This window comes from Trifolium pratense, linkage group LG4 (assembly GCF_020283565.1).
Source record: "Trifolium pratense cultivar HEN17-A07 linkage group LG4, ARS_RC_1.1, whole genome shotgun sequence".
Classification (NCBI taxonomy): domain Eukaryota; kingdom Viridiplantae; phylum Streptophyta; class Magnoliopsida; order Fabales; family Fabaceae; genus Trifolium; species Trifolium pratense.
Genome location: NC_060062.1, coordinates 37,068,572 through 37,083,779, shown reverse-complemented (window position 1 = coordinate 37,083,779; position 15,208 = coordinate 37,068,572). Strand labels below are relative to the sequence as shown.

Below are 15,208 nucleotides of genomic sequence, written 5' to 3'. Positions count from 1 at the left end.
TCTCTCAATCAATGTGTGACATGCCATTTTACCGTAGACTTGAGAAGATTCTAAGCAACAAATGAAAGTTAAAAACAAATACACATTATTGGAGGTTTTTAATGGTTGTAACGTGGTTCAGGTAAAAGTGGAATATTTTTGGGAAAGTAGGTTAAAATGTTGGAGTTAAGTGTGACTACTTGTCCTTATTTGGTACAACCTGTTACCTAGGTACCTTTTTTTTGTTTGAGGGGACCGGATGTGCCTTTGTATGATCCTTACTCTATCACAAGTCTTTATATATATATATATATATATATATATATATATATATATATATATATATATATATATATATATATATATATATGTATGACTATTTTTTTTTGTTGAATTTTTTATGTATTCCGTCTCTTTTTTCATTTTTTTTTTCCTTTTCACTTTGTGGTAGTTTTCTTGTAAACCACCCCAAACTTAGATGTTGCTAGTCTCATGAGCAATCTCAAACTTAAAACGTTGACAAGATAACTAGAACTCTACCTAACTCCAAAAGAGGGTAAAAACTTTGTTTTTTAGGTCTTACGCTTATAATGTGGTTTGTCACCGAAAGAAAGTGATATTTATTTTTTCTTTTTTGGCTCAAAGTGGGTTAGCAAAAGATAATAATATCAAGGGTGGCTTGAAAATTAAAGGCTCTAGTTTCAATAAAATTGCCTCAATGCGTAAGAGTAAAGACCAATCAGTCACAGAGAATAATCGCAAGTTATAGAAAATAAACAAGCACACGAATATTCTCATAATATAAGAAAGAAAAGGGGTGATACCGTGGAAAATATTTTGGCTCAAAATCTCATTTGGCTTCGGTATCTAAAAGTTGAACTTTTATCTCGTGGACATTATCTTCCTTGCTTGTATCTCTATCTCTCGAACTTTTGCGCTTTCATGACCAATCATCTGAGTGTTCTTTGTATTTAAGGTATGAAGTTCGTGTCATAAAAGTCTCATTGTCACCTCACTAGAACTTTACATATAACTTTTAACATGCACTCAATAATAAACAAACAATTATGAGTTGGTTATGGACAGTTATGATATTTGGTTTTAATATTCAGTTATGATATTTGGTTATGGATTGATTTTATTTTTATTTACGAAAGTTATGAATTGGTCATGGACGATTATTTTAGTTTATTCATGATGTTCATCCCAACTTATGAGAGAATATTGAGAGGGTGTAGGCCACTTGTTGAGAAGTTGAATATAGGAGCATAAAGAGAGGGTGGCGGCAGTTGTTGCTTGAACAGTTATTATGCTACTAATTTTTTCTAGTAGAATTTTTGGTTATGTTTGGATTGATGGAATGAAGTGCCATAAAGTTATATTCCATTGTTTGGATTGATTTAAAATGGATGGAGTGGTATGAAATAAGATGGAATCCATTCCATCCCATGCCATTCTTTCCTCTCAATTTTCATTCCACCCAATTTGGAGGGTATACAATGGAATGGAATCTATAAATTAAATAATTACTATTTTGCCTCTCCTTTTTTATTTTTACCTTATAATATTTCTTATTCAATCTCCTAGTTTTCTCTCGTGCTTCTTCTCCACGCACCTGAAGTTCAACCAACGAACCCACAGGCCACAATGCATGTATGAGTTTTGGCAAATTAGAGAGACCTCCCCGTACCTCTACCTCTATATTTATAATTTTATGGTTTTACACCTTATCAAAATAATTATCGTGCACCATATTTGGATTTTTTTTTCACCGCCAGTTTAATCTGGTTCGTGGGTCAGTTCTGGTATTAAGTGGTTCAAGCCCCCTCCCGATCGCAATTATGAGAGATCAAACTGTGGTCATCCCTATCAAGTTCAACGACAATCACCACTAAACCAACTAACGATCGATAGAATATGGTTTTTTTTAGCTTATGGTTGGGTTGCAATATAAACCATCACATGTGGTTAATAATATTGGAGTTAGAAATTAAATATGATATAAGTTGATAATATTCAAATAGTATGTCGTAATTTTTTCTCAAAATAGATTTATAAGCTAGTGTTTTATTTCTTCTTTTTGTGTTAATCTCCTGACTTTTAGGAAGTTAATTAACTAATTACTTGATGTTAATTACTTGATTATAGTTTTTTTTTTACAACTACTTGATCATATATAGTTTATTATCATAGTTTAGTATTTTTAAATAAGGATAAAATTACCGATAAAAAAAAGGATAAAATTGGAATAAAAATGTTATAATTCTATCCATTTCATTCGCTTTCCAAGAGTGGTAATATTGTTCCTTTCCATCATAAAATATCCAAACAATGGAACATAATATATATTCTATTCTGTTCCATTCCACTTCAATCCGTTCCATCTTATTTCATTTCACTCCGTTCCGTTTTGTACCATCAATCCAAACATAGTTTTAGGGTTAAGATAGCGAGATTGGGCCTAAAATGTATAAATACCAACACAAACCAAGACAACAGCCCACTTATGTTTATAAAAAACCAATTGTGTTTTTTATATACAAAATATTAAAAAATATGTATTTTCTTTTATACTTATTCATTTGGAGGTTCAAAATCTAATCAATATAAGAAAATTGATTGTTCTGAAAAACTCACAAATAATTTTGTTTCAAATGCTGCCATGTGTCTAAAATAAGGGTATTCGGTGTCCAAAATTTACGTAACTAAACTAATATTGATGTAAACCGAGCAATATTGTGAGCCAACCAAACCATTTTGTAAATTTGTGAGAGAAAAAATTGCTTTTGGCAAGCCATGGTTACATGGAAACAAATCTGGTTGTTATTCAAACCAAGTCATTTTTTATGTCAAATATTAAATGCAATTATCACATGTCATTGTCATCTTTTCAACTTTGTTATACACTTATCCAATGAGTCATACTCAATTCAACATTTTATTTTTCCACCAAAGAACAATTTGAAATTTGAATAACAAATTTCATGAATTATATTCTTTATAACTTTTCACTGATAAAAATTTTAAATCATGTACGGTATCACTGATATAATTTTTCCACGGAGTAAGTTATAACTGACATAAATTTTAACTATCATATGCGGTATAAATTATCACTGATAAAAATTTCAAAATAATTAGCATATGTGAGACAAGTTATAACTAATGAAAATTTCGAAAAAAAACTATTTTACATAGCATAACTTATAAATGACATAAATTTCCAAATAACCATTGTATACGGGATAAATTATCACTGATAAAATTTTTTTAAAAAAATTATCTCATGTGAGACAAATTTTAACTAATTTTTTTTTCAAAAAAAATATTTTATACGGGATTTGTTATAACTGACATAAATTTTAACTACCATATACGGGATAACTTTAATATCAAAATTTACATTAATCTATACTTAAATATTTATAATATACTAAATAAATCAAACACGGTTGTACAAAAAAAAAATCAAAAAAATAAGACTACTCCCTCCCAAAATCTAAGAGTTATTAGTTTGACAAATGCACATATGTCGATGTACAATTTTGGTCATTAATATCTTTATTTCTTTATTAGTAAAAATTATAAAAACTTGATATTTTGAAAATACTCATCAAAACAAATCAAACAAGATTTTATATGCTAATATTTATATCTATATATTATTATAAAAAAATGGTCAAACCAAGATAAATGAATAGTATCATTTAGTCAAAATAGTTTTTATATTTTGAAACGGAGAAAATATATTAATTGGTTACGCTGATTTTTTATACTCTTATCTTCAATGCAATTTAGTACTCTTTTTTTCCAAAATATAAGTAAAAGTTAGTCAACAAAAGTGAATTTATTTAGTCCAAATCTTTAACCAGATACATCCAGTTTTTTTGACTCATTTTTACTTATATTTTGGAACGGAATGAGTACTTCCCATTAAATGTTTGCACGGTTACCTATACTCCTCTTATAGTCCACATTAAATTTTTGCACATGTTTCTTATACTTCTCTCATAAAGTATTACCCAAGGTTAAACCGGACCGGCCGGTCGGACCGTGAACCGGTCATAAAAATGGTTCAATTTTGAGCAAAAAACGGATAGGAAACCGACCGGCAAAAAAACGCGTGAACTGGGGTCGGACCGGGTCGAACCAGCGAACCGGTCGGACGGTTCAAGCGGTTTTGCAGGTTTTTTTTTTTTTAAAAAAAAAGGGCAAAACGACGTGTTTTAATTTATTTATTTAAAAAAAAAATCTGAAACAAAACAACGACGTTGTAGGAATAGGAAAGATTTTTGTTTTTCATCTATTTTTCATTTGGTTTGAATTATAAATTTTATTTTATTTTGACTTGTGATATTTTATCTTTTTAATGTGTGAAATTATGAAATATTGAGCAATTATTCATATATATTTATTTATATATTAATTAAAAAATATATTTAATTAAAAACGGTTCGACCCTCATTGAACCCGGTCCGACCAATTGAACTTTGAACCGGTGACCTCGCTGGTTTGATGACCGGTCCGGTTCTGACAACCTTGGTATTACCAACGCAAAGTTGAATTTATTTATTTTTTTGTTAATTTAATTTTATGAAATCACTTTTTTAACATCAAATTTTCAAAGAGCTATAATATTACTCCCTTAGTCCCATTTTATAAGAGTTACTTTGACTAAAATGTGCTATTCATTTATCTTGTTTTGACCGTATTTTTTTAATAATATATAGATGTAATATTAGCATATAATAAGATCTTCTTTAATTTATTTTGATGAGTATTTTCAAAATATTAAGTTTTTATAATTTTTACTAATGAACAATTAAAGATATTAGTGATCAAAATTGTATATTAACATACGTACAGTGGTCAAACTAGATCCTATATTTTGGGACGGAAGGAGTATGTTATATGATATAGTCTATTGGACCCTAGGATATCTAGTAGATAAATAAATATATGATTGAGCATGACGTGACGTCTCTTAAATGAATCTAAACAATTAATTATCATGATAATAAAAACAAGAATCAATTGACAAAAAAAATTAGTTAATCAAAATCTGAAATTACTTTTGTCAAAACATCTTACTGTAGTAGTTCTTAGAAATATATAAATAAATAAATAAATAAATAAATAAATAAAAGAAAGTTTTTAACATAATCAAGTGTCAATATCATTATTGTTCTCTTGAATCATTTGTAAATTAAGAGGAGGGGAAATTTTTAACTAATAAGTGACAATAAGAGCCATTCCACAATTGTCTTATAAGAAATTTAAATACTTTTTTTGGTACAGAAATTTAAATTCTATATACTTTAAGGTTATACTCCCTCCGGTCACATTTATAAACAAAAAAACACTTCAAATTTTGGTCACTAATATAAGCAAAAATTATAGGCAAATAAATTATTGTGCTGGTGAAGTCAACCGTCAAATAAATCAAAGTATTAATTATCAAAGAAGTTGCTTTTTTGTCTTTAATTTTATTTAAAAGTTATACTCCCTCCGGTTATTATTATAAGCAAATTTGACTTTTTTAATACATTGGAAGAGTAATGTATTTGGTTCACAATATGGACTACATACATCACTTTTTCGATGTACCAAAAAAGTCAAATTTGCTTATAATAGTGACCGGAAGGAGTATTACAATTACTAAAATATTTTATAATATACTTTATTAATTTTGCATTGAGACTCTACAATCATCTTAAAAAATAGAACAATTAATGAGGCTAATTTTGGAAAAATAACATTAAATAAAGTTGATTTTAGTAATTTGTACTTATATTTAAGGCCAAAAAATTTTGTTGACTTTTGCTTATAAATAAGGCAGGACAGAATAATCAGGAATAGTCAACGGTCAATTTAATGACATTTAATATTTTATCAAAAAAGTTTGGTCAATTTTTTTTTGTTGACCGCAACATTATGATTTCTCTCGAATCATAACTATAAAAAGAGAGATCAATACTAAACTATGATCCATCATTGTTTTACAAGATAATTGAAAAAATGATGAATATACTATTCATTTTCATGTATTTGGTGGCTTGCATTACCGGCCATCGAATTGATAGTATGCAAAACTCGGTGAAAGAGAATTTGGACATAGAGAGAGAGCTAAAGCTTATTAATAAAACTCCAGTCAAGAGTATTCATGTATATTGCATACTCATCTTATATGATTCTTTATGTTAACTTGATTTTACTACATGCATGGTTTACTAATTGTTCTTTTGTTTGATTATGATTTCTATAGACAAAATATGGATACATTGTTGATTGTATTGATATTAATAAGCAACCAGCTTTTGATCATCCATTACTTAAGAATCATAAGTTGCAGGTATGCTCTCAAACGACAAAAATATAAATACATGTTATTTTTATTATTCTAATATTTGCTTTGGTAACTATATATATATAGAGAAAACCCAACTTTGCAAATAAAATCAGAAAAGATAATGTGATGAAATCATCAACGTCTGAGGCTATATTTGGGCTTGACGAGAAGGACCAATGTCCAAGTGGAAGTGTTCCTATTAGGAGGACAAACAAAGATGAACTCATCCGAGCCAAATCATATTTTAGCAATGTTCTACTTCAAAATTCTCCTGGTTTTCATGTAAGTTTATGTACCTATCAATTTTTCTTAAAAACATTGAATTAATTTGATGATGATGAATACATTTTATTAATTAATTTATAGGTTGCACAAGTAACACTCCGAACCGTGCCGAAATATTTTTCTTATTATGGAGTTGGTGGAACAACTAGTGTTTATAATTTAAAAGTTGAGAAAGATCAATCAAGTACAGCTATGATGTGGGTTCTAAAGGGAGATAACGATAACTTGAATTTTATCGGTGTTGGATGGCATGTGAGTTTCATTTTGTTCATTTGTATGTATATATATATATATATATATATATATATATATATATATATATATATATATATATATATATATATATATATATATTTTTTAATTTTTTATTTGTGTGTATGATTTGTCAATTTGATATTGTGTGTGTATATTCATTGATCTTAGGTAGCTCCATATATATACGAGGATGATGCAACTCACCTGTTTACAGTATGGACGGTAGGGATTTTGGTTACCGGACCATTTTATTTTCTTTCTTACAATTTAGATTTTATAAATTCTACAATGCTTTTTTCAAGCTTTCTTTACATCTGCGGTTAATTATAAAAATACAAGTTTCATTTCTTTGATATATGTTGTTAAAAAATACCAGACAGATAATTTCAATACTGGATGTTTCAACTTGCTATGTTCGGGTTTTGTTCAAACTAATAAGAAAATCTACCTTGGTGGACGATTCGACGATACATCCATCTACGGTGGAGTGATGACTGAAATCGCATTATCTATTATCCAGGTCAATTTTATACCCTAAAACTTCCCACAATAAGAAACGACGGCTATGTCATATTCACTAATATAGTTTGTCGATGTATCCAGGATCCCGAAACAAAAAATTGGTGGCTAAGTATTAAAAATCAGAATTTTGGATATTTTCCGGCATCTTTATTCTCCAATTTGACCTCTGCGGATCAAGTTGGGTGGGGTGGTCAAACAACAACTTCTCCTGGTAGTCCTAGTCCTCCAATGGGTTCTGGATATTTCCCTGATAATGTATTTAATCATGCATGTTATTTTAGGTATGTTACATTTCAAAATGACTCCAGACAAAACTATGGACCTGAAGATTATTTGGTAGATACATTCTCTGACAAACCTAATTGTTACTCAGCTGAATTCTATGGCAATGAAAGAAGCGATGTTGGATATTGTCTCCAATTTGGAGGACCTGGGGGTAGATGTAGTGATTAATTTATATTATTATAAACTTTTTGCTGATATTTGAATATAAATAATATTATATTTATATCAAAGTTTTTAAATATTTATGTCATAATCTTGTTTATTTTTAACTTAAATTAGCTAAAATCTATGTTATTTAGTTTGCAAATGATTTACTTAAAATAATTTGGTCTCTAAAATACAATCTCGTACTTTTTATTAGTAGTCACGAGTAGTCACTAGTACAGTAAAGAGCCATTTATATTATTTAAATAAATATAAATAATGAATTTGTTTGAAAATTGAAGGATTATTATTATTATTTTATTTTTTTGCATTGAAATTGAAAGATTATTTAAAATAAGTTTAATTGTACTTTTGGTATCCCTATTTTGCAAGATCCACGATTATGGTCCTCCTATTTTAAAATCAAACAATTTTGCTCCCTTTTTTGATTTTGTTTGCATTTTTGGTCCCCCACCCCATTTTTTAACAAGTTGTCAAGAAAAATGCTTATGTGGCAATACCATGTGGCAAATTAGGATTACACATCAACCAATATAATTTTTTAATTACAAATATAATTTAGAACAATTAAATAATTATAAAACACATAAAATAAACAATTAATAATTATAAATCAAATCTTTATGTATAAGACAAGAAATAAAACAATGCAACACCAAGATGATGAACAACACAATGTCGTATTATAAGACAAAGAAATCACAAAAGAAAAATTTAAATATATGCAAAACTCACTTATTTTAATAATAAAAGAGGGAAAAACAATTTAAAGAGGATAATTTTGGGTAAAAATTTACCATATACCACCCTCTACTGGATGTAGAAGAGGAGAAACCAAAATAAAATAGAATTGGGGTGGCTGTGAAAAAGTTCCTAAAGCCAACCATAGAAAGATGATAGAATATTTATTAAGGGTTAAAGAATGATTCTTAAAATTAAGGGTGCGTTTATTTGCGTGGGAGGAGGAGTCGTTGGTAGAATGTTGTGCAATGTTGGAAATTTTGTTGTTACGGGCTACCGTACCGGATCAGTGGACATGACAACTTGATCCTGATGATGGTTACACAACCCAAGGAGTTTACCATATGTACATCTTACCTCTGCTTCATCGATACTGCTTAAGGATGTTATAATTTGCATTAAAATAGTGTCTGTCGTTGTTTGCTTGGAGAATGTTAAATAACAGATTACGTACCGACAAATGATAATTTGATTCGACGATATGTGGTGCTCACTAACGGTGCACTTTGCTCGGGAGGATGTGGTATTGGTGAAGACGTGGATCACTTGATGGTAGGATGTTTCAATTTTCATTTCTTTTGGAGCAAAATTATAAATTGGTTAGGTGTTCCTGGTCGGCCTTTTTCTACTGTTATTACGGAACAAGCGGCTCAATTTTGTATAACTTCGTCTTTGTTCGGCAAGGAGGCAGATACGTGGCTTCAAGTAATTTGGTTTGCTAGTTGTTGGTATCTTTGGAAAGCTAGAAGAAGAAAAAAACAGGGTACATATGTTCGCTCAAAAAAACACATCTCTAGAGGTTATGGTTGAGAAGGTGAAAGTGCTATCTTGATGGTGGCTGAAGTCGCGTAATTTTTTTTTTGTTATCTCATGCACATGTGGTTGACTAATCCTCTATTTTGTTTATGGACCGGGTTAGCAATAGATAATTGTTTGACTGTAGCCTAACTTTATTTTGTGTTGTAAATATTTTTGTTAGGCACACCTTGTGTTTAATCTTTTAATATATTTCAATTAGCTTCTTCAAAAAAAAAATATTTTGTGGCATTAAAAAAAAAGAGATATATATTAACCGAATAATCTACTCAGCACAAGGTGTGTCGAAAAGACTACAAAAGATTACACAATGATAAAAACAAGTAACAACATGAGAACTAATATATGCCTAAACAAATACACGGGCTCGACCACCAACTATGGTAGTTTGAGACTAAATTAAAGTTCATAGTCTTTAACCACTGATAAGAATAAAGTTTGACTTTATCCAACGATTGAGGTATGGATCACTCTGAATTTTTGAATAGTCTCTGATTTTTTTCATTCCACACAACCCACACACTTACGACCCAAATGAGCTGCATGAAAGATCGTCGCGTACGGAGACCACCTAAAGAGAAAGTAAACTGAATAAAATGGTTTGATAAATAACACTATTAAATGAAATGGGCATTATTTAACATTGACACCGTCACACAATTAAATAAATGATTTTGGCTTGAAAAAGTTTAGATATAGATTTAAAAAGAAAATTAAAACTACTTTTTGTTTATTTACTATACCTTCGTTTTTTTTAAGAAAATAGATATTCTTCAAAAGCTATTATAGTTTATATTTTGGGGTTAAAAATAATTTTATTTACAAAATAATTTTCTAAAAAATCTATTACAAACACTATCAAAATAATATAATAATTTTTTAAAAAAAAAATAGATTTTTTCTTAAAAATTCCAAAACAAAGTGACCATTAATTCACCACTCGTAGTCTGATTCCAAACATCTTTTTTGGATAATGCAAAATATATATATATATATATATATATATATATATATATATATATATATATATATATATATATATATATATATATATATATATATATGTTCTATGGTAAAGTGAGGAAACAGGACTTTAGCGATGTGTATGATAGAGTCTCCTCGAAGCTAGCCTCCTGGAAAAGCAGATTATTAAATAAACCAGGTAGGGTAGTGTTGGCTAACTCCGTCATCTCCTCACTTCCTGCCTATCATATGCAAGTTCACTGGCTTCCGCAAGGCATGTGTGATGATTTGGACAGAACTGTTAGAAGATTTATCTGGAAAGGGACTGGAGACACGGGTATGCACCTTGTTGGTTGGGATAAAATCACTCAACCACGTCGTTTTGGTGGGCTAGGAGTCCGCATTACTCGATTCCAAAATGTATCCCTTCTTGGTAAACTTGTGTGGGAAATAATTAACTCTCCTGATAAGTTATGGGTATCGCTCTTCACTGAAAAGTATCTAAAGGGTCGGCAAATATTTAATGTGTCAGTTGCGGGTGGTTCATTTATTTGGAATTCTATGATCAAAGCACTTCGGCGGCTAAAGGATGGCTTTACTTTTAAGATTGGTGATGGTAATACGAACTTTTGGTTTGAACCTTGGTTGCTCAAGGAAAGACTAAGCTCTGTTGTCCCGTTTGTTGCTATTCAGGACACGCAAACTAAAGTTAATGAAGTATGGTACAACGACAGGTGGAACTTGGAGACACTCTACACCAATATTCCAGATGACGTTAGAAGTGTCATTCTCTCGCTGAAACCTCGAGTGGTTAGAGATTTGCCGGATGTTTGGGTTTGGAAGCATGCAAGTACAGGTATTTACTCTCCTAAAGAGGCCTATGATTGGCTTTTAAAGCCTCAGCCAATCACAACAATCACAGTAACTGGAAGTGGATATGGCAGCTGAGGCTTCCTTCAAATATCCAATTTTTTGTGTGGCAAGTGTTACATAATTCTATTCCCACTAAAGACGTGTTACATCACCGTCGAGCCTGTGACTCAAACATGTGTCCTAGATGTTCAGATGCGTCCGAAACTATATTCCATTGCTTGTTTGATTGTACTGAAGCACGTTGTATTTGGAATACCATTGGTCTGCATAATCTGATTCCGAATTCGACAATGGACGAGTTGTTTAACTGGTGCAGACAGGTTTGTTTGTCCCATGGCATTATTAGCATCATTATTATGTGGGTGATTTGGAAAGCACGAAATGATTTCATTTTCAACAACAAGAGAACGACGGTGCAAGAAAGTATTACTCAGATTCAGTCGCTGTTGTCCGCGTGCACTGCAGCTTTCGGAACACATGTTTTGGCCTCTCCTCATACGGGCACTGCGCGCCTTGTCGCCTGGTCTCGCCCACGTGAAGGTACTGTGTGTCTTAACGTTGACGGAAGTCTCTTAGGATCGTCAGCAGGTTTTGGTGGTCTTATTCGCGATACCAACGGACTGTTCCTTAAAGGCTTTTATGGCACTACATCTGAAGCAAGCGTGTTATTCGCAGAAATATTGGCTGTGCTTAACGGGCTTGATTTATGTTGGGTGAATGGCTTTAGAAACATTGTTTGTTTCTCTGACTCCTTGCAAGCCGTGACTTTGATTAAAGAGGGGGTGTCACCGCATCATCGTTTCGCGAATGAAATCCAAAGTATTCAGCAATTGATAAGCAAAGATTGGAGTGTTGTGATTGAGCATACCCTTCGGGAGGGGAATGCCTGTGCGGATTGCTTGGCCAAGATGGGAGCTTCCTCAAACTTGTCGCTTGTGATTCTTAACACACCCCCGACTGGGTTATATGTTGTTTCCGAGGTTCAAAAATCGTTAAAAATAATTTTCAGTCACCGAAGAGATTACTGGATTGAGTTGCGGGTCGATAAGCTCTCTTTAAGACGTTTCGCGGCACTGCCAAAAATTGTGCAAGGCAAACGATCAACCACGAAGTCCCCAGGATAAAACAGGTCAGTTCTACTGATACCGATAAATACTGCACTGTAGATATCGGGCAAGAATTACACCCTCAAATATGGTACTAAAACTATTGCGCTATGGTTTTAAGTCCATTCTGATATGGTACTATATGACCATTCTAATATGGTAACGAGACCATTCTTATATGGTAACTAAGACCATTCAAATTATAGGGAATATGGCGCTATGACCATTCTTAACTTTGAAGGAACTGTGATACTAGGATCACTTTTAAAACATAATAATACTAATACTAATACTAGTATTACTCACCCCTAAATAAGTTTATTATTCTTTAATCAAATCAGTAACAAAACATCAAACAAATATTTCTGATTACCATAGCCTAATAAAGAAAGTAGCTAAATTAATAGGCCTAATTCTCCGATTTCAATTTAATACGACATAACTCACTTAAACTCAAACCAACATTGTTTTTTTCGGTCGATTTGTATTGTCTCATGATTTTATACAATAAAATTACAGAAAGTCTTTTCTAATAATAAATGACCTAATTCATATGCATGTTAATCATCAATTCATCATGCATCACAAATAGAGATATGCATTATTGAGAGAACTATGCTATTCAACTCAATAATGAATAGAACTATGCTATTAATTAAAATCAATAAAGAATAACTCATAGAATGAACAACTCACATCAATGGGTTGAACTTTTGTGGTGCTGGAAAAGAAGACTTGCATCCATCGGCAAGATATTGGGGACGCAAGGTTTTGTTCCCGCCGTCAGACTCTATTTGCTCTACTAAGCTTAGCCCTTATATTTGGGGTGCTTTCTTATTAAAATAGATATTAATTATCAAAAGAAAATAATAATGCTTTATATAATGATAACACGTCCTTAATAATAGGAAGTAAAACTGCCACCACTAGTTTCCTATAAGATTGAGATCATGCTCATGACTTAGTAAAAAGTGATGTGGCCGAATATTAAGGAACACATGCTCTTAATTTCTACTACTCTTACTAAGATTTAGTAATTCCAAGTGAATTTCTACGACATGAGTCTACTTGCATTATTTTTATTCTCAAAATACACATTAATATATGATACATACTAATATGTTCTAGTACCCGATGTGGGACTTAAACATTTTATTTTCAATTCACACATAATGTGTTCCTTGTTCCAACAATCCCCCACTTGAATTTAAAATAAAATTCCAAAATAGCGTAGGACGCTTCTATAAGATTGTGCATAAGCAAAGGTGACGCTTGTCTTGAACCTTCACATAGCGAGTAAGAGCCCGATTCAACAAGAGTGACGCTTGTCTTGAACTCTATCTCAGATTTTTCTCAAACTCGCACACAACCTTTCCTAAGGTGTATCTTAAAAGCCCGTGCTTTAATGGCCCTGCACGTGTATCTCAGTTTCATGAACGCTCTAGGAGTTCGCCCCAAAACTCCATAGGAACCGGCCTCAGTTCCACATTCATATAGGTGGGTCTATCTAAAGTACCCCTGAAGCTAGGTACTCCTCTGATCCAGAGTATAGATCTCATTAAGAGTTTCTATTACCTCATCCTTTTCGCTTCAGGATTCATGCCTCTTATAATTGCATGATCATTCCCTATTACTCACGACTTGTTGTTTACCCATTGAAACCTAATTCTTGGGATCTCCAGTCTTTTAGGTTGGGTTACCATCATAAGTAATTCTCAGTAGGCATTAGTCCTATCTTCTTAGATGTATTATGGACTTCATTTTTAGCTATTCCTTTCGTCAAAGGATCTGCTAAACTTTCATCAGTGTGTACATCACCCATTCTTACAGCTCTTTTTGAGAGTAACTCTCTCACTACGCTGTGTTTACTTCTTATTTGACGTCTCTTATCGTTATAATAACGATTCTCAATTTATGCAATAGCCGCGGTACTATCGCAATGGATCAACACATCTGGCATAAATGATTCCTTAAAGGAATTTCAGCTAGCAAGTATTTTAACTACCTTGCTTCTTCACTAACAATCGTTAATGTTATCATTTCAGAATTCCATAGTGGACTGAGCCAATATGGTCTATTTCTTTTATTTCGAAGATACAATTTCTCTACTATACTAAATATAGTTACTAGATGTTTTGGAATCATATGATAATATATTCCAATCTACATCATTGTGTCCTTCAAACACAACAGAGAATCTCTGCTAATTATGTAATTTGAGATTCATGGTCCTTTTAAGGAATCTCATGAACTTCTCAATAGCATATCAATGCTCATAATTAGGTCTACTAAATCTACACAACTGTATCACGACGTATGCAATGTCGGGTCTAGTACAATTAGTGACATACCAAATGCAGTCGGCAATGCTTTCATATTCTGATTGTCTTACACTTTCAATAGTGTTCTTCCATAGTTTTTACACTTGGATCATATAGTATGCAAACAAGTTTGCAGTCAGTAAATATATTTCTTTAAAACCTTCTCATCATTGTGAGATTGATTTAAGGAAATTCTCATTTATGAATTAGTAATCTCAATAACTAAGATTAAATCTACTTTTTCAAACTCTTTCTTATCAAAGTTGTTAGACAACAATGATTTCATTTCATTCACAACATGAATGTTTGCTCTAAACATGTAAATCATTTACATAGAGACTTATGATAATGCAAATGCTATTTACTAGTTTATAGTAAATATATTTGTCACTTTCATTCACTTTTAATTCATTTGATATCATGAAATTGTCAACTTTTCATGACATTTCTTATGGCTTATTAAAGACCATACAAAGTACTATATGACTTATAGACTTTAATTTTCTTGCCACCCATGAGTTACAAAATATTCAGGTTGTTCTAAATAA

General features: G+C 31.5%; 2 protein-coding genes across 2 annotated transcripts; both read left to right on the top strand.

Moving 5' to 3' along the window:
- The first annotated feature begins 1,384 nt into the window (after positions 1–1,384).
- On the top strand, positions 1,385–7,843 carry LOC123922609. The gene is made up of 8 exons (XM_045975307.1): positions 1,385–1,396; positions 5,986–6,144; positions 6,245–6,331; positions 6,413–6,610; positions 6,695–6,865; positions 7,037–7,090; positions 7,245–7,388; positions 7,472–7,843. Exons 1-8 carry the CDS (start codon positions 1,385–1,387, stop codon positions 7,841–7,843), a joined length of 1,197 nt encoding a protein of 398 aa, XP_045831263.1.
- A 3,680-nt stretch (positions 7,844–11,523) lies between these two features.
- Positions 11,524–14,722, top strand: LOC123922608. The gene is made up of 2 exons (XM_045975306.1): positions 11,524–12,213; positions 14,579–14,722. Exons 1-2 carry the CDS (start codon positions 11,524–11,526, stop codon positions 14,720–14,722), a joined length of 834 nt encoding a protein of 277 aa, XP_045831262.1.
- Positions 14,723–15,208: the final 486 nt, after the last annotated feature.

Coding starts and splice junctions, on each gene's coding strand:
- LOC123922609 (XM_045975307.1), top strand. Junction 6,611..6,694: donor AAAATTCTCCTGGTTTTCAT/GTAAGTTTATGT, acceptor ATTAATTTATAG/GTTGCACAAGTAACACTCCG. Junction 7,389..7,471: donor TCGCATTATCTATTATCCAG/GTCAATTTTATA, acceptor CGATGTATCCAG/GATCCCGAAACAAAAAATTG.
- LOC123922608 (XM_045975306.1), top strand. CDS start 11,524: ATGGACGAGTTGTTTAACTGGTGCAGACAGGTTTGTTTGTCCCATGGC. Junction 12,214..14,578: donor GGTTATATGTTGTTTCCGAG/GTTCAAAAATCG, acceptor GGTCCTTTTAAG/GAATCTCATGAACTTCTCAA.